This window comes from Musa acuminata, chromosome BXJ2-3 (genome assembly GCF_036884655.1).
Source record: "Musa acuminata AAA Group cultivar baxijiao chromosome BXJ2-3, Cavendish_Baxijiao_AAA, whole genome shotgun sequence".
Taxonomy (NCBI): Eukaryota; Viridiplantae; Streptophyta; class Magnoliopsida; order Zingiberales; family Musaceae; genus Musa; species Musa acuminata.
Genome location: NC_088340.1, coordinates 39,939,089 through 39,959,936, shown reverse-complemented (window position 1 = coordinate 39,959,936; position 20,848 = coordinate 39,939,089). Strand labels below are relative to the sequence as shown.

The following is a 20,848-nucleotide window of genomic DNA, read 5'->3' as shown; positions in this document are numbered from 1 at the left end:
CAAAAGTTATGATGCTGATCTGATGAAAAGCATCAATGTTTTCGAATGTCAAACTTTCGACCGAGTTTGGCAATATTGATGAGACGAAACCACACTCATCCAGCGGCCTGTTGGCACATGATTCTCATGGATGAGATGAAGAATACTCTTACTACTTCCACACGTCAAAACCAGTGAAGATGATTTCTTCGATCAGGTCAACACGCCAGAATTACATTATAAGTTTTCCCAAACATAGATGAGATAATCTTAATCTAAACAAATTAAGATTAAGGTATCATTTAAGGTGCATAGGATGCCACAAAGAATGGTCTTTTTCGAGGAGAAAGATCAGCGATCAATCCATCCAGTAAAGTCCTCCAGAATAGGCTCGTGGGGTGGTCAATACAATAGCTCCCACAACAGCGATCATCTCCTATACTCTGATGCACATCTGCAACATAGAATCGTCTATATGTTGTAACAGTTAGTTGTCCATTAATGGCAGCGCAAGGAATCTCTCCCTTTCATCTAAATCCAACATTGAGATATCTCTGCTTCCCTTCCCGATTGGTGGACATTAAAAAGTCAAACACGAAGATTCTATGATGATCTGGAGAAACTGGACCAGGAAGAACGTGCACAATGGTCAGCTTGAAAAGGATTCAGGAGAGGGGAATCGAAACACATCTGTAGGTCATCCTGGCAAGCTATCCAATCCTTGAGCTGCCTAATGATGCATGGAAAAGCAGCATATCAGCCATTTCAGATGATCTCATACATCAAAAAACTTTCTTTATATTCCACGATACCACTGCCGGACTGAATGCCTCTTTGGTCGGCTCAAGGTTGAGTGCTACTGCAACAGGAAGAAGAACCAGAGCGGAGATGCTAACCAGTGACAGAAGTTCCATCCTCACCTACCTTTCCAGAACCATGCCATCCAATACCTGATGATCCAGACTCCAATGTCATAAGGTGTCACGCAAGAAAAGCTGTTTCATTTTTTCATCCTTATGGTTAACACCAAAATCTCATGGCAAAACATTCATAAGCAGTAATTAGATGTAAGAACCACAAAGAACAGCAACACGCTTGTCCAAATGCTTCGAGAGAGTCTCCATCGAGGGCTTTGAGTACTGATCACTGTTGCACCTAATATGTTAGGTATTTCATACGTAGGATCCATCTTGTACGGATATGTAAGCATGTTAAATTAGAAAATCAAGTTTAATAAAGAAAATTATTAGTTTATAGATTTATTTAGATATGTCTATATTTATTTGATTATGATTATATTTGAATATATTTGATTGTGTTTATATTTGAATATTATTATGATATGTAAATTTTACCATTATTATTATTTATAAGTTTGAATATTATTAATTGATTTTGATAATAATTTTATTTTTAAATATAAATAGATAATTAGAAGAATATTATAAATCTACGTGTTCCCCACTCTAATCGGATTCTCCGTCCCCATACCCGCCCCGGGAGCGTGATGGGGACGACGGACATCCCACGATCCGCCACGTTCACGTTCCTGCCGTGAATCCATTTAAACGACTCGGGTGCACACGGACATCCCAAAGAAATCCGATACTCGGTGTTTAAGCGTCCGATGTGCGTACATCCGAGAAAAACCCGACCCATTTGTATTGTGCTTGGTACTCCGCGAAGCATCCTATGTCCCTCCCGTCCCCACGCCATCCCATCCTTCAAGAATTGGGAGTTGGAAGAACGCCTGGTAAAAAGGAATAAAAGCGAGTCGCGTAAGGCCAGCGTTGACAGCGGACCAAACCACCCCCCACCACCGTCTCTGTCGGTGCCGTTCCTTCCCCCTTTCCTCGTCCTCCTCCTCCTCCGATTCGCGAACCGAACCTCCAAGAAAACCATCGGATTGTTGCAAGACCATCAAGATCGTCCCCCTATTTCTCTCCCATCATCAGATCTGCGCCAAGAAAGAAAGGGGGAAGGGGAGCGGTAAGGGTAGGAAAATGTCTTTGAACATGAAGACGCTGACGCAGGCGCTGGCGAAGGCCGGGGCGGTGATCGAGAAGACGGTTCAGACGACGGTGCAGGAGGTGACGGGGCCGAGGCCGCTTCAGGACTATGACCTTCTTGATCAGGCCGGCTCCGGCGGCCCCGGCCTCGCCTGGCGCCTCTTCGCAGCCCGCCCTCGCGCCTCCGCCCCCTCCACCCATTACCCCCTGGTCACCGTCTGGGTCCTCGACAAGCGTGCCCTCGCCGAGGCCCGCGTCCGCGCCGGCCTTTCCAAGGCCGCCGAGGACGCCTTCCTCGATCTCGTCCGCGCCGATGCCGCCCGCCTCGTCCGCATCCGCCATCCCGGCGTCCTCCACGTTGTCCAGGCCCTAGACGAGAGCAAGAACGCCATAGCCATGGTCACTGAGCCCGTCTTTGCCTCCGTCGCCAACGCCCTCGGTCACCTCGACAACGTGCCCCGCGTCCCAAAGGAACTCGACGGCATGGTACTTGCTTTTCAACTGTTAATTGTTCTTATCGATGTTTTGACTAGATCTGGAGACGATCTGCATGTTAGATCCATGTGATCGTCGTTCAGATGGCATTGATGACTTTATTTGAGGCTGATCTGTTAGGCCGTTGCGATGAATTCTTGATCCGTCTGCCGAACTAGTCCTTTTAGGGTAATGAATACAACTGAATCTCCTTTCAGGGGATAATTGCGATGTTGCCTCCTGATGTAGGGCCTAAATAGACTAGATGCTTCTCTTGATACCCATATTTTATTTTCTGATATGTATTTCTAAGTAACCTTGTGGTTTTCCTTTGGATTAGATATCTTCTTTTCCTTCCATGTGGAAGCATGTGATTTTGTTTATTTGTTTGCTGGTAGCAAGTTCTAGATTGCCATATCATTGTCATTACATGTAGGCTGATCAGTTTCTGATACATGGTTGAGAAGATTTCAATTGGCAAGCCTTGTCGTCTGAACCACACTGCATTTGTTATTGAGTGCTATTGCAAACTTCTTTCTTCTTTTACTGACGCTTTTCCAACTAAATAGCAGATAAAAAGAGTCAAATTTGATAATATAACAAACTGGAGCTGACTAAAACGTCCTTAAAATACTTTACTAGTTGTTTTGTTAACATAAGTTGGTGAACTAGTATTCAAGTAGAACTTAGAGCACCTCAGCAGGTCTGCCAGCCTTTGTAATTCCTTGACTTTTTTTGCTTATGCTTAAACTTCCTTTTCTCGTAGCTCTTTTTTTTTCTACTATAGTTCATTTTTGAGGATAGATATAGACATGTGAAATCTACCATTCATTAGTTTTTAGCAAGGATTCATTTGCTCTTGGCCATCACCATCATACAATGATAGATTGAGGTTTTTGTTGAAACCTTGAGAAGTTTGGCTCGAGATTGTGGGAGCACTTACCAGTTTTCACTCTTGTTATTTGGCATACGCTGTTACCTTCTGAGTTGGCTTGTACCTAAGGAAGGTTAGGGTTGCCATGATTCTAAAACTTTAGTTGAATATTAGTCATGCTTTTGCAACAGGTACTATTCTAGATACAAGGTAATCTTTGTCTTTAGATTATTACTGTAGAAGTACAGGATTGTTTATTTATCTAGACACCTTTCTCTTGGATGTTACTTTTTGCTCCTATAGTGCTTAACACATGCCATTCTTATTTAATTTTCACATGGAAAAGTTGGTTGTTATTGTTCTTTCAGGGTTGTTATTGGTCACATGAACTGCAAACTTGTAATGGTTTATTGTGAAATAGTATATTATCTAAGCTCTCTACTTTTTCATTTTTGGTTAGGAAATGGAATTGTTAGAGATCAAACATGGGATGCTTCAAATTGCAGAAGGCAATATTGTTGAAAATGATCAATAATGCTTTTATACTAGGTCTTTTGTGGCTTTTGTTGATCACATGAACTTAAAATTTCTAGTGGGTCAGAGTGAAACAAAAGTATGAATCTCCATAATTGTTGGGTCATCTAAGCTTTCTACTTTTCCATTTTTGGTTAGGAAATGGGATTGTTAGAGGTCAAACATGGGATGCTCCAGATTGCAGAAACCCTGGATTTTCTCCACAACCAAGCCCGTCTCGTTCATCGATCAATATCTCCTGAGGTTGTATTTATTGTCCATAACCCTTTCTGATTCCTTTTCTTCACAATATGTATATGTACACATTATGTTCTTTCTTATTTTTATGCATTAGGGATTCTCTATTCTTGCATGCTTGTTGGGGTCATCATGGCCTGCTATATTGTCTTGTATATTTAATCGCCTTGTTCTGTTGTTATCTTGCTGATGTGTCTCATCCATTTTTTATTTTCTTAATACTATGTTCAAATAGTTTCTGTGTATTGCAGTGGGCCGAGCTGAATCCTAAAAAAAAAGACCTATCAGTTTAACAAATATAGAAAGAACAATGTCATTCAGGTCCGTGTTGGACCATGAAATCTATCTCAAACTTATTCAAAAAAACCTAGTAGAACGTCCAGGAAAAAAAGGGCTTGAAGTAGGATATTTTAGTATGAACTCGTATAATATAAATAAACTTAAGTATTAAGTCATATAATAGAAACGGAAAAGCAACACTCATGTTTCTTTTGAATGATGTAGCTTTGACTGTCATACTTCCATATAAAGGGAAGTCTAAACAGTAGATCTCCAAAGTTAATTGTAATACATATGTAATAATAGATGGCTCTGGAGGTACTGGATTTGATGATTAGGATGTTGGTATTGGAGATTTGGAGGTCTCAACTTTTAAGCCTAAGACTGGCATGGCTGGTTGGATAAACTAGGTTCACATTCTATATGTTAAATATCAAAGACTTTTCCTTTGATTATCATTCTCCATATCTTAGGTAGCTGCCTCATTACAAATGTTCTATTTGTCTTACAAAGTTTAGAATTCTGTTGTATAAATGTCTTGCAAAGTTTAGAGACTTTTTCCTCTAAATATTTATTTGTCACTTTGGTGTTGTAGTTGGGACCCTAGAACCGAAGGAAGATAATGAACAATCCGCACAAACATCAAATAATTAAAAGAGGTTGGAGAAAGCAAAAGCAACATTTTTGATCTGGTTGTTGGGTTTTTGTTTATGTGTATTACTTTGTTTTAGTTGTGTTCCTGTTTAATTGGGAAAATTGAATATGTGGATTTACTTGTTTTAGGTTACTGTTCAGTTGAGACAATTGAGTATTTATCACTTTATTTTGAGAACCAGTATGATGCTATTGAGGATTGGAAAAGTTAAGGAGCTTAAGTAATAGTTTGATTGACTAGTACAAAAAATTGAGATTAGAAAGATGGCTGATGAATGGAAGGAGAGTTTTTATTATCAATTTCTGAGAATAAGGATGATATTTAAAACTATTTTTTATTATATAATATTCAGGATTATGATCCATGGCAAGTAAGTTGAATAATCGTGGGAAAGAGTAATTGAAAGTTGAATAAGATGCAAAACAAATTTAGATCAATTTATTTTTATGCGTAGAAAAGCAATAACGAAAGTTATTTATATTATTATATATCAAGACAATTAGTAAAGAATTATAGAGGAAAGAAAAAAGTTGTGTATACAATTTTTATTATTTTTAAAAGGCTTATGTTAGAGTTCCAAAAAACTTATTATGAATTAAAAAAAGATATATTCACTAATTATATTGATGCTATAATATATATGTATGATAGTATAGTCACTAATTTTCAAAATATATAGTGTGTCTAGGAACTTTCCTATTAGTATCGGAGCACATCAAGGATCCACGTGAAGTCTTTACCTTTTCATATTTGTAATTAATGAACATACTATATATAGTATAGATCTCTTGATGTATTTTATTTGCTAACGATATTATTTTAGGTAATGAGAGTTTACATATTATTAATTCTAGAATTGAGTTATGGAAACAAAAATTGAAAACTAATTGTTTTAAATTAAGTAGGACTAAGTCGGAATCTATGAGATGCAATTTTAATGCTAATAGGAATATATTTGAGGACTTGAGGATATACTTAAGTTGGATGGAGAAGAAATTCCATTAAGAAAATATTTTGGATTTCTTGGATCAATTATTTAACAAGATAGAAAGATCAATAAAGATAGTAAAAGGTGGAGAGAAGCTTTAGAAGTCTTATGTGATCGCTAGATATCTTTTATATTAAAAGAAAAATTCTATAAGACAATTTATCAATGATGCCTTATGGACCTTAGTGTTAGGTAGCTAAGAAACATTGTCACTGAGATGAGAATGCTAAGGTGGATGTGTAGATCCATCAGGGAATAGGAAGTCTTTTCGTTCATAAAGATATGAAAAAATACTTTCATTTGTGAATTATTAGGTGCAGATTCTGTAGAAGATAAAATGAGAGAATAATTGAAGATTGTATAAATATGTGCTAAAGAAAGATATACATGTTGTATGTAGAAAATGTGAAATAGTTACTCTCAACAGTACGAGCAGAGGTGGAGAGAGACATAAAAATACTTGATTAGAAATTATAAATAAATAATTAAATACTTTTAATTTAATTAAAAATATTATTTTTTGATTATTTTTTAGTGATGATAAAAGATCTATATAGCTGATCCCAAATAATTGAGATATTGTGACTTAATTATTGTGTATGTGATAATTGGTTATAGTCATCTTAGTGGTATTGGGCGGTCAATATTCAGCTGGATTTACTGTTTCTGTGAAGTTATGATCTGATTCGTTTCTTCAACAAAAGAGGTTTATGACCAAAATATCTACTTTTCTCTTTCACAGAGCATTAAACAACACTAAATGATTGATGCCATATTGCCTATAATTTATTTTAAAGCTAACAGTTTTTAGATGTAGAGGGGATAACCTAAGTCACATCACTTTCCCATTATGTTTCTCATTTTAATAACTGGAATGTAATTGGCATACTTTAGAGACATTAATTGTAAACTTTTCTGACCTTACTGCCCATCAGGCGCAGAAGGTAGACACAAACCCGATGCATTCACTGTTTTGTTGAGATCAGGTATTTGACCCAAATAACGGTTGGCCTTGCCTGCACCTAGATTGACTAAAGCAGGTTGTTGTTTTGGGCCAGTGATGTACAAGTTTAAAGGTTCCAGTTTTTTTGGAAACTTTCTCTTAGCTTCTATGTTTTATTTGGTTTTCACATCTCTTTGCACTTGCAGGTCAGTTTCTTCTCCCAATATAACCCTGCACTACAGTGAAGCTGTAATTTGATCGTTGATGCTCTATATTTTGTATATATATTATTGTTTGAAAATCCTTGTTTCAGTTTGGCTTCAGATAATTGTAGTGTTTACTTCTTGTTTTTAGTTTAGTAAATGTCTAATTTCATGGTTGTGTAGTCTATAGATAGTTTTGTCAGATACTCATCTGATTTTGCTGTTTCAGTCTGTCTTTATTACGTTGAGTGGAGCTTGGAAGCTTGGAGGGTTTGGTTTTGCAATCTCTCTTGACCAGGCTACAGGTGGTTCCACACAGCCATTTCACTATTCGGTTAGTTTTCAATTGTTTTGAAAATATATGCCCTCTCCTTATCTTTGTTTATTTTTTTATTCCTTAGCACATTGAAGATTCTTTTATTAGATTTACAAGTGGCATTACAGATGAGCCAAAACTAGAGGGTCATAATATCATGACCTATCATTTATCTGTAGCCTTTTTATTATTGTTGATCAGGTTTATACTTAGAAAGTTCAACTCAAACTTGTTAACTGTAATTGTTAAAAAATTAATTTTCCATGCCTGTTCTGGTGAGAGTTTCTTTTGACGGTTCGATGAATTAATTGGTATATGCAGGAGTATGATGTTGAGGATTCTGTCTTACCCCTCCAGCCTTCTCTGAACTATACTGCACCAGAATTGGTTCGCAACAAGACAACCACATCAGGATCTTCTTGTGACATGTTTAGTTTTGGTTGTCTTGCCTACCATTTGATTGCTCGCAAGCCTCTTTTGGACTGTCATAACAATGTTAAGATGGTAAGACTTACAAAACAGTTTCTTTGTATGCTTTATCAGTTTACAATGATGACATTCATAAAATTTTATCTTCCTGTTATTGTTGTTTAATGGTATACTAAAGTTTATTTGCTTTATTTTGTTTGTTCGGTTTTAGACCTTATAAATAAAGCTCTCGATAACTGTTCTGAGTGTTGGAAATCACATATATATGGTTTTTTGTTAAGCTGCCTGCATATAAAAGGAGAAATATTTGGTTATATGGATCTGTAATCTGATTGCTGAAAAGAACTGTTAGATCACATCTGCCATAATCTACTCTTGGTTTCATTTGGGTCTATAAATTGCAAACTAAATTGATTCCATATGGCCCGCAGAGTAGTTCTGTTGTTAATCTTGATTTGTCTGTTATTGTTTGCTTCAAGGACGGATGCTGTGATTCTATACTAAATCATAGTGTCTAGCATATATGCTTTGGATATGTATTAGGGGAACCATAGACCATTTTTTCTAGATGTGTGAGTTTCAACTGCATATGCCTTTATGTCAAGTATTCTATGGAATTTCTTAGTTCTTGGGTGTGTCATGGTCAACCTTGTGGTGAAACTGGCACCTTTATGGCCTTTTTAATAGCTGATAGTTGGATAATTGATTTTCACATTAGTAACGACCTTTTGAATAATACAAATTTCTGTATTTTTTTTATTATTTTTCCTGGATTAGTTGATTTAATTGTTTATTGATGCAGTACATGAATAGCTTGACATATTTAACAAGTGAAACCTTCTCGGTTATTCCGTCTGAGTTGATTATTGACTTGCGAAGGATGTTATCCATGGATGAGACCTCTAGGCCCAGTGCAACGGAATTCACAGGTAAAGAATTATGCCCAGTAATAATAAGACTAATATGTCATCATTGATATAATCTTCACTGAATTTTTGTTGATTTGATTTTTCAACGGAACTTCTTACTAGTATGTCAAGGTTGCCCACGCATGAACGTAACTGCTTTTCCAGACCAGCTAACTCAACTGTTTAACAATCTATTACTATTTTTAAGCACTAAAAAGGATTTATCTAAAGTGTTCTACAGAAATGAGATAATTTTTGAATCATTAGTGTTTACTCACTTTCCCTCTATTACTTTTTTGTGTGCCATGTCTTCATTTGTTGGAACAGACTATAGTTCAAATGACTGGAACAGTAACTTTTTGTTTAATTAATTTCTGGCATGTAGACTTGTGCATAGATGAACAAGCTCAAAATTATTTGCTAGTTACTTGCTAATAATTTTTTTTCGTCATGAAGTTAGTTCAGATTCTGTTACTGGAACTAGTGTTATTCAACTTCTTGAGTAGGTTGCTGGTCTGTGTCCATTTATAAAAACAGTTTTGCACCATTACCTGGCACTTTATCATTTGTGATTGGGTGCTTTGGAGAGGATGCTTAATCTGGTATGTTAAATTTTAACCAGTTATTGTAATCGGCTTATTTCGTCTGAACCTTTCTAATGACAAAAAAGTCACATTATTAGGTCAATATACTGTGAGTTCAGAATGTATAACAGATCAGATTGAATTGAACTTCCCGAGTGTATAATTCAAGTGTCTTGAAATATGTGCATCTCTAGAACCAATCAGTTGCATCTCAGTTGTCATGATTCTGAGACACCTCTATGGTTATCATGATTCGACCAATAAGGTCTAAAAACATATTGTAAGCAGTTTTATCTACTTTTAGGATTAGCTTATGTGCACATCGTTTGCTAAACTTGGATGCTATTTAGCTACATGGTATCAGCATCTTCAGTGAAGCTTGGATTCTGTTTAACTACATGATATCAGTGTCTTAATGATGTCATTCTGGTCATGCAGGATCATCCTTTTTCCGTGATGATACCCGGTTGCGTGCTCTTCGTTTCCTTGATCATATGCTTGTATGACTTTCTTTTTAAAGTTTGATTTGATATGCATATATTAGAGTGTGAGAGTGAATTTATATAGGTTCCAACAATGTTGTTTTATCTATTTTCAGGAAAGGGATAATATGCAGAAGTCTGAGTTTCTAAAAGCTCTATCAGATATGTGGAAAGATTTTGATTCTCGTGTCTTGCGGTTTAAGGTTTGAACCACAATTTTCTCTTTTTGTTTAAACTGTTTATTTTTTGTTGATTTTTCTCTTTTACTTATTGTTTCAACCTCTCCTTTTTTTTTCCATATGTGGGTGCATTTATATTTTTTCTAAGACCTTCGGATACATGTACATAGAGTGAGCTGTATTAATGCTAGGTAGAAGAAACTTTGTGGGTTCTTTTGGTGCCTGCTTATGGTAACTGTATTTTTTTTTCTTGGAAAGCACCCTGTTAGTGCTGATAATAATTGACCACAAATTTGCAGTTTTTGGTCTATCAGGTGAAAGTTAAATAGGGTCGTTAATAAACAAACAAAAAAGGGTTGCTAATGCACTTATGTTGAAAAAGGTGCCTTGCTAGTATTTGGAAGGATAGAAGACAAATGACAAAATAGCATAGAGATGAACTTAGGATATTCAGCTTTGACATGGTGTTTATCTATTGCCCGATGCAGTTCATATTAAAATCTTAAGCTGATAGATGAGTCTAACATTATTCATCTATGTCCCGAGAATTTTGTTGTAGATCTCTTCAATCTTAATGGTGTGTGCTGTTTTCCATATTAAATATTTATCAAGATACTTATTCAGGTTGCTATGCATAGAGGCTTATTGACACTCAACATACATTTGTCCCCATTCTTGATCAGAATATCCCTTGATACTTCTGCTCTAGAAGTCATAGATCAGAATTTTTTTTCTTCACAAGTCCAATACACCATTGTGCATATTTTACAAAGGTAGTCGGCTATGCTATTTGTTTCTCTTGTGAATAGTTTTTGACATTTTAGGCCAGATTGTTTGTGTATGCTGAAGTATATATCATATTAGTTAATTTTTTAATCTTGTTCAAATCGTGAACCTACTTGATGGTTTGCATCTTTGGATAAAATGAAAGTCCAACCTAAGCTTCATATTGTGGTTTAAATTAATTGTTATACCCTTTTCCAATGTAAACTAATTTTTTGGGGGCAAGTAATGCTCATTAAATTTTATTCACAACTTTTCTCTGGGGATAAACCGGCAATGAAGTTTGATCAATATTTGTCTACAAGAAAATGATAAAAAGGATGAAACTCTTCTGAAATGTTGTTGTTCTATCCCTTTTGTATTAGTATCTTTTGTGTATCATGATGAATAAGATACCTGTGTGAAAAGCACCATAAATAATGTTAAGTTTAGATACTACCCTAGCATGAATATGTTCCAAGTTCACTAGCTACTGCTAAATATTTTATCAGTAATCTGAGAATCCATTATCTGGCCGTCAATATTCAGATCATGGAAAGCCCTTTCTTTCAGACTCTGCATTCCACCTTTTTTGTTTCATGTAATCTGAGCATCTGCCCTTATTTGTTCTCTGTATAATAGAATGACCTTAATTATTGTTGAAATTTCTAGTTAGAGATATCTGTTACATTGACTATGGTCTGTGTTTTGTTTTGGCTTACAGGTTCTTCCACCCCTTTGTGCTGAGCTGCGGAATATGGTTATGCAACCCATGATTCTTCCTATGGTTCTTACAATAGCTGAGTCTCAGGTAAATTATGCAAAGTTTGTTTCCTCCTTTTTTCCCTTGGTTCTTGATGGGTTCAAGTCTTACTGAACAAAGTGTGCTTTAGTATTGATACTTGGCTATTTTATTTAGTTGAGTACCCAATTCAAGACAGTCCTTTCAGTAAGTGTAATTTTAATAGCACAACAAAAGTAGAATTGAGAGTATAATTACAATAGGTGAACAAGAAGTCTCTAGAAATTTTATAGAAACATTAAAAGTAGATCATGCTTTTAGTTTGAATATTATAGTAGACTAAATAGAGTTCAGTGGCAGGAAAAGATCTACGTAGAGGACCTGGACCCCAAATAATTGGGACATTACAGCTTGTTGTTGTGACTGTGAGAGCTGATTCATCATCTAGTACTGTCACTTGTCAAATATTTATTGCCTCCTTGTTATGTTCATTCAATCATTTGATCTTCTTATGCAGCCATTTTGAAATGTGAGAACCAATTATGATCTTTGTTTTGGGATGATATTCTTTTGCATCCATTTCTTTCTTCAACAATGTCATAGAAAGGATCTTGTTGAACTTGAATCTTGGCTGTACAGCTTTTTTTTTTTTGAGAAATGCGTGCATATGGCACTGACATCCTTGTCAACTACAATGTGGATTTTAAGCTGATCGAAACTCACCAACTGGTATGTTTTGTAGGATAAAAATGACTTTGAGCTTTCAACTTTACCTGCATTGATACCAGTTCTAAGTTCTGCATCAGGCGAAACACTACTTCTACTTGTGAAGCATGCAGATCTTATCATCCACAAGGTGATTTAGTTTCTCATGCTTGAATTGATAATTTCCTACTTTGCATGTCTTACCTGTAGTTCTGCTTATTGTACTTTAAGATACAAACATGACAGAATCCACTCTTCTGTTTCTGATTATCAACTTGTGTTTTTGTTAGAAACTTGAAAAGTTTACTGTAAATAATTATTGCTTGCGCTCATGGATTTTTTTTCCTATCCATCTTGGATTAAGAGAATGATTTGACACAAAGTCGTGCTGTCAGTATTGTTCTGCATCACATATGCTTAATACTGCATGGCACATGGGGGTGTAGGTTCATAGCACGTGATCTTATCTTTCTCAGAATTGTTTATTTTTGAATAACTTGCATTTTTCAAGTGACTTCTTAAATGGAACTGCATGATTTGAACTTGGGAATAGCATATTTAGGGTTTACTTGAGAATTCTTTCTGGACATTTTTTCCATGTATCAAAATGGTAAAAGTACACCATACGAGAGTGATCAATATCAGGATTGATTGTCCGATTAAATCATCATCCAAGCATTTCTCAAACCCTATTGTGTGGGATCTGTTGTAGAGCATTATACAGTATATATAAAGCTCCATGTCAGATTTGTCAAAGGTCATTTGATCCACTGTAGAGTTGCGTAAATTTCTGATGATCACCTTGACACTTTAAACTACTATAAATTAGGCAGATTTAGAAATATAAGACATGAACAAAAGCTAGCACCCATCTTTTAAGAAGATCAGTATATGTAAGCAAGCAATATTTTTTTGCAGTAGTCTGTGCTTCTATAGATTGTAATTCATGAGACATTATTTTAATAATCAAACTGTTTTAGTAATCAGAATTCAGATAACAATTTTTAGATAATTCAAATGGTATATACTTTTATTAGACTGTGCAATACTGCAGGTAAGTTGCTGGTTCTCCAGAAACATGCTTTTTATGCTACTTTTGTTGCTCATGTTAAGCAGTCCTTTTTTTCCCACATCACTCTGTTATAATGCATTTTTTTTAAATGTGGAATCCACTTCTTTAGGCAAGCCAAGATGACTTGATATCCCATGTTCTTCCCTTGTTTGTTCGAGCTTATGACGATACTGATCCGCGTATACAAGAAGAGGTTTTGCGAAGAACTGTTCCCTTAGCAAGGCAACTTGACATGCAGGTAAGGATCATAATCTTTTGCATGTATGAGTAACATGTTTATTGACATTTCTAGTATGATGATTTTTGAGTGCATGATCTTTGAGATGTATATGAAAGTTAATGCTATCTTGTAGTAACCATCATTTGGCAGATTCTCTTAACAAGCATATAACTTTCTGTAGTTAAGTGTGTGTAAGTAAAGTACGTTGGTGAAAACAAAACATCCAATTAAGTAACTCATACAATCTTTTTAGTCCTTAGCTCTTAGTGCTAGAAGCTGCTTGAGCTACTGCTCAGGTCAACCTGAACATAGCTCAAACTCAACTTTAAATTTGGTCAGGCTTGGGTGTGTGGTTTGCCATTTCGTATTGGGCTTGGGACTAGAAACCTCGTCTCTGCTGAAACTAAGGGTTCAAGTTCATGTGTTAAGTCTGAGCAACTGGGCTTAATCAATTTGACATGAGTTCTTTGATACATATGTACCATGTAGTATAGATATGTTAGTTTCCCCCTTCCTACATCAACCTATCAACTGGTTTTTCAGACTTTTTTTTTCTTTTTGCATGTGTCCGCTTATTGCTGTCCTTCACCAACAACAATAGTTAATTCTCTTTGTTGGTGATGCCGATTGCTATTACCACCGTAGCTCTCACGGGGTCGTTGGAATCTATAGACTGTAGGCCTGTGTGTGTGTTGCCCCTTTTTTTTTATCTTCATCAATTACTGTGAAACATGGCTGTCAGAGACCTCATTTGGTGATCCCAAAAGGCTATCCATCTTTGCTAATTTTTCAAACCTATGATGACTGAAGCCAATCAAACATCATTTTTGCTTTTCTCTGTTTCTCTTTTTTTATCCTTCACTTACATCTGCCACCCATGGTAACTATGGACCTGTTCTTTTCCTCCTCTCTTTTCTTTGAAGCAGACAATCTGGCTTGAATTTGCCAAAATTGGCTAACTGTGACAGAACTCAATCAATTCTAGCTGATTCTAACCATTTAAAGAGGACAGTCCGAAGACATGAGGTTGGCAACAATGTAGGCTCTGGATCTTGTAATGAAAATTTGAAAATCAATTACAATTAGATTTACCTTGACTGGTACTAATATGGATCGAGTATATCATAATGTAATCGGCTGATATGATGAGAGTGCTTTAGGTACTCTTTCATTTCCAAGTTATTGTATTCATTGACATTTTGAACGATGACCCCTATATTTACTCATATCTGTTTCCTTGTTGTCTGTTGGATATCTTATATCATGATCATTCTCCACTTTTAACTTATATTGCAATAATTAACTTACTGATTCACTAACTTTTCTTTTGTAGCTAGTGAACCAAGCCATGGTACCTCGTGTTCATGGATTGGCTCTGAAGACTACAGTTGCTGCGGTAAGTAGAGGTTATTTGTGCTTGACATTTTTCCTTTATGGGAGCATATTTTGTAGGAGTCATAACCAAAGTTTAGTGAGTAGTAGCCTTACTCCAGTGTGCACATTGAACTGACTTGAGTATAACCAAAGTTTAGTGATAGATGAAATTCAGATGTGTGCAACCGGTACTGGCTAGATATATCATATACTTACATGAGTGACTAAAACTGAAATTATGTTCAGCCTTGTTTTTCTGTGTATTCATGTTGCCTTCATTATTTCTATTGACAGGTGAGAGTAAATGCTCTGCGTTGCTTAGGAGATTTGGTTTCAGCACTTGATAAACCTTCGATTTTGGACATTTTGCAAACGCTTCAACGGTGTACTGCTGTGGACCGCTCAGCACCCACTCTTATGTGCACACTGGGAGTGGCAAATTCTATTTATAAACAAGTAACTAAGCTGCACCCAATCTCTTGGATTACTATACTTTTTTCGTTAATGCTATTTTCTCAGCTGACATTGAATTTAATCTTTTATTTACTTCAAACGTTTTATGTTCTTTTTTCCAAGCTAAACAATCCAGGTCTTGATTCAGTTTTCCTTTATTATTCAGCATGGCATAGAATTTGCTACTGAGCATGTGCTTCCCCTGCTTTTCCCACTGCTTACTGCCCAACAACTGAACGTTCAGCAATTTGCCAAGTACATGCTCTTTGTTAAGGATATTCTAAGGTACTGTAGATACTGATGCATCCTTTTGTTTTAATATGTATGAAAGCAATTGAAATAGGTTGTCTTTTTGTGCAGAAAGATAGAAGAGAAACGGGGTGTCACTGTGTCTGACTCTGGTACTCCTGAAGTTAAAGTTTCATCTGCATCAACCAATGGTCTTCATTCTGAACCATTACCAAAATCAGTTGCACAAAACTCATATACAAAGAGCAGAGCCTCATGGGATGAAGATTGGGGTCCAACAGTGAAGAAGACCACCAATGCTTCACAACCTTTGGAGACCAACCTTCAACCAGAAGAATCACTATCGATTTCACAGCAAGCAACAGCGAATGCTATCCCTCTGCAGTCTGTTGCTGCCGCACCTACACACCAAACGCCCACCACGTGCACACCTGTTGACATTGAATGGCCTCCTTCAAATTCATACTCTGAGTTTGGTGCACAGTTGAATGTCAATGAGAAGCAGAACTCCACGGATGTTTCTAATAGTGCTTTTGATGATTTGGATCCTTTTGCCAATTGGCCACCAAAGCCAAGTAATTCTGCAAGCAGCTTAGGGTCTGTAACTGTACCAACTCAGAGTCATGGAATATCAGGATCCGGCATGAGCAGCATAGGATTTTCTAGCAACAGCACCTCTATTGGACAATCAAATCCACACAAGGGGAGCTTGATCTCTAATGTGAACAATCCGAGGGGTTTGCCCATGAATAGCCAAACTTCTGGTCAGGTGAATCGTGCATCTGCATCAGTTATTGGAAATTCAGTCTCAGCATTGGAAACAAGTCATTCCAACTCTCACAGTCATGCTTTCAAGGCAACTGACATCGGGTCCATATTTGCGTCAGTGCACAATGGGCAGCCGACACCTAGAATTGCCCCACCTCCTGCTACTGCCATTGGAAGAGGACGTGGAAGGAACCAAGGGAATGCTAGAGTATCAAAAGCATCACGGTCGTCTAGTCACGGGCAAGGATCATCAGAGCAACCTCCATTATTGGATTTGCTATAATAGAACACACTTGTTTCTCTCTCTCATGTTGAAAATTGAGTACTATCAGCTCTACCAGAGGTTATTCCTTGGGGACATCAGGCGACAAAGATCCTTGAATTTGGTTGCTGGTTCTGCTGTGTGAGTTTTAGTGGGAAGTCAATGCTCATGGAAACAATCTGTCCATACATGTATCATATTCTTTGACAATCGCTCCAACCACTTTGCCATTAATTTGACACAAGAAAATAAGTCCATGATAGAGCATTGAGTTGAGCTGTGGTGAACTTTTTTTGCCTTTTAAAAAGGTGATGGTAGATCAAAAAGAGGTGTGTGTGTTTATCAGTATATATATAATAATGTTTTTTTATTAGAGAATATGGATGGTAACAGATTGAAGGTTACCCCATGTGCCTTCTCTACGGTCGGAGCTTGTGGGTTTCAGAATATTTTGAATGATTTTTCATGTCTTGGTTACTGCCGTCTGCTTTTAATGGAATGAAATGAGATTTTTTTTCATGTTACATGGAATTCGGAGCTCCTGCATACGGGATTAACTCCAGATATTTTTCTGATGCCTAAATCATTCGGGTTATAACCTGCAGACTCACAAGTGTGTGGGGTTACTTTCAATTGTTGTGCTATGCGGTTGGAAGACATCAAGCAAGCTCGAGAAAATAGCAATCAAATAATAATAAGGTTTTTATTGGCTCGCGTGCCAGCAAATAATAATCGCTGGCCCAATTGAGTAAGATGATGAAAATAAGGATAATATTGTGAAATTGTAATTTATCGAGAGATTGGATGGAGTGTTGGACAGCAACGTGGATCACGTTGAACATTGCAAATTCTACATCATACGAAATACAATGACACTGCATTGTGTGTGCTTTACCCTCCTCTCTTATTTTACATCTGCGTCAAGGATTTGTGCTCGATTCTTCGCAGTTCATGTCATCCGTATCTAATTTATCGATTTCAGCCCTACGCAGTCTACTTGGATCGAGTTACTTGAATATTTGGTGCAACAACCCGAGTCAAAAACACCACCATCACGGCTACGACGCTACCGGATGGGAGAGGGGATAGACTTCCAGCTCTTTCAAAGTCACTCGACTGCGGTAACACGGAGTCGAAGCCTGGTCCTCTACTCTATCAACACAACAACCGCCCCCCCGGCCACAATTGGAACGCGTGGCCACAGTCCTCGCGCCCTTCAGCCACGTCCTGGTACCGGTAAAGACGATGGAAGAGGCGGTTCCCTGTCCCCCTCCTCCCCACCCACACCCCCCATGACTACTATTAGGAGGGGCCCTTCCTTTCTCCCCCTTTCGCCAGGTCACGTCTCCATCTAGGTCACTGCAATCTAGTCTTGCTACTCGCTCATTCATGGCTTGTCCATGGACTACAACACCTCATTAGTAGTCGCTTAGGGCATGTGGTAGAGCAGTCTGATAGAAAAGGATCCAGCGGATCAGATGATCATTACGGGACCAAGTGGGGGACCTTCCTCTCTCTCTCTCTCTCTCTCTCTCTCTCTATTAGCAATTGCCTACGTCTTCATGTGCGTATCAGGAAAAGGTGGCTAGCCCATCCTGTTTTGCTCGCTTTTGTTGCTCATGGATGTAGGCGGTATAGAAACATCCAACTCCTAGGCATGGGTGCAGCTGTGGAACGATCGAGAGCTGACTCCAAGTTCTACTGACGCCTTGTTGGGAGTAAATACAAAGCTACTGGCCCTCGACCTTAAAAGCTGCGGCTCAACTCCATAATCCCAGGAATGCAGAGCTGGGTGGTAAGAAACAAAGAGCAGCGGTAGGGCACGCACCATCAGATGAGAGCCATACCCTCGCCGCCTTCATCATCTATCTATCTATCCCTCGCACTTCAGAGCCCAAAGCCCCACCATGTGCCCAGCCGGCCACCTTCACGTGCCTGCACGCGTCTCCCCGGTGCCCTGCCCCATATTTTAACACCCCCTACCCCCGCCAAAATGAAGCAACCTAGGAATTCCATCCCCGGCACCCCAACTCAGTTGACGGGATGATGATTGTGTTGTTAATAGTGTCTATCATCACCTTGTTTTTCTCTGCTGTCATTACCGAGTTGTGTGTGTATGAGACCGGCACACATGAGATTCCCTGCTGCCTGGCATTCTGCTCTCCCTCAAGCCCACATGGTGGGCTTCTCGGGAGACGGGCAGATCGGTCCGGTGGTACTCTTGACCGGTTGGATGCATTGCGTTAAGCCTCGCATGAAGCTGGCACTTGCCATCGGTTCCCTGTCATGTTGGCGTTCCTGGAGCAGGAGTGGGCTGTCCGCAGGTGTATCGGTTCCCCAACTCCAGCATAACCCGGAGCGAAGGATGTATCAGGCTGGCGATGAGGATTACAGAGCAAGTCCTTCGTTGAACCCTTGGTTTGTTAGGTGGGGAAGCTGTCAGTGGAACCAGTAGAAGGTGATCAAACGCAACAAGACAAGACAGTGGAGATCTGAGCAGCCTTTTAATGAACGAGTTGGGAATCATGTGCATGGCGGTTCTCCGGGGATCAATCCTTGTGCACGACCATTAGTACCTTCAACCTCTGCATTATTAACTCTGCTTTTGCTTCTCTTCAGCTTAATTTTCTGCATTTCATCCATCGCATGTGACTGTGGCAGCACCAGATCATTACAGCCAATTCCATTATAGGAGAAAGACGAGACGGATCATGGAGACACCCCCCCCCCCCCACAGTCATTCTTTGCAACTCATCTCCTCCTTCAGCCTCCTTCCCTTTAAGCGCAAGTAAGCAGTAATCAATTGCAGTGTCACAGAAGACAGTCAAGTTTACCTTGATAGATGAATCTACCTTGTTATCTTCATCAGATTTTTAGATGGGAGTTCAGTTTGACCTTGAGGTGAAGGCAATGTAACAGTGGCAGCTGATGTTCTGCTTGTGATCACATCACAGGCAGACGGTGACCTCATTAATATGTGCATTGTGCAGGTGGGAGCAGGCTACTTTTCCTGCACTTTGTGAGTCAAAAGTTGAGCTCCAAAATAAATGTTAGGTTGTCACCTAACATTGATGCAGGAGGCCATTGCCCTGATCACATGGAGTCCATGGCCACCTCAATCATACACCAAGGGAGTTTCTTCAACATTCCCTGCATCAACTCTCATCACTCCCTGCCCAAGTTTTACCCAGAGGAACTCGTTTTACTGATTGTTCAACTGCTCAGATCTTGATAAGCTCTATGCACTATTAATATATGATGCAACTACTGTTCCCCGCGAAGCCTTCTCTGTCAGAGACTTAGGTGATGGTTTGATCAGCCTAGTGAAATGTAAATTAACCTTGAACCATCACATCGCCTGTCTCGTGGTGGAGCCAACTTCAATGCACCTTCCGAGAAGGATGTCATTCCCTTGCTCACCTGACATGAAGTAGTATATCGATTTAAGCAATGTAATTTAGCTTGATTGCAGGCACAATCATCATGCTTTTGATGGAAGGAAGTGCATTGTTTTTCCCCATCATTCACCAGCACCATGGAATCTCTGAAGCCTTCATCTTCGGTTCTCAATACGCAAGACTTGTTTATGGAGATAAAGAGGAACAAGATGGTCGCTTAGAACGCAGCAGAAGAGACTAAAAGAATATTCCTGGTTTTGGATCTCTAGAGAGCATTAATCTTAACACAAAACCAAAACTAATCGCTGTCGATGCAAGTCTTTGAGAAGCTTAATGTTGAGGTCAATACCTTTGTTTCCAGACCAAAACCATTGGCAAAAGTTCAATGATTGTTCTTTCTCTTCCCTTCTTTTGAGAGAGTTCTTGTATGAGGCTGAAGGTTCTACGGAGGCCAGTCACTGAAGCTACCGGCTTTCTTGCCTCTCATTCCATTGGTACGAATAATAATAATGGACTGGCAAGAAGTTAAGTCGATCAAGATAAAATCCTCATTCCTTGTCTGTCTCCTAATTCAATTAGGAAAAGCTAGAAGAAACTGAGTTCTTTTGGCTCCATCTTTCTCGATGATAGCCTATATTGTAGACAGGGTTACAACAAATCCCTCGATCCAAAGACACAAGTCAAAGCTTTTTTTCTTGGGGTGTTCATCAAGCAAAAATTACAAGTCAAAGCTTCGATCAACTCAATATATAATTGCCTAAACCTCGCAC

At 38.3% G+C, this 20,848-nt stretch overlaps 1 protein-coding gene across 1 annotated transcript; it reads left to right on the top strand.

The window, feature by feature from the left end:
- The first annotated feature begins 1,722 nt into the window (after positions 1 to 1,722).
- Positions 1,723 to 17,058, top strand: LOC103978857 (SCY1-like protein 2 A). The gene is made up of 14 exons (XM_009394802.3): positions 1,723 to 2,474; positions 4,009 to 4,113; positions 7,405 to 7,509; positions 7,813 to 7,995; positions 8,723 to 8,849; positions 9,851 to 9,912; positions 10,011 to 10,097; positions 11,560 to 11,646; positions 12,320 to 12,433; positions 13,464 to 13,592; positions 14,908 to 14,970; positions 15,243 to 15,404; positions 15,568 to 15,686; positions 15,762 to 17,058. The coding sequence occupies exons 1-14, from the start codon at positions 1,983 to 1,985 to the stop codon at positions 16,699 to 16,701; spliced, it is 2,775 nt and encodes a 924-aa protein (XP_009393077.2). The 5' UTR covers positions 1,723 to 1,982; the 3' UTR covers positions 16,702 to 17,058.
- Positions 17,059 to 20,848: the final 3,790 nt, after the last annotated feature.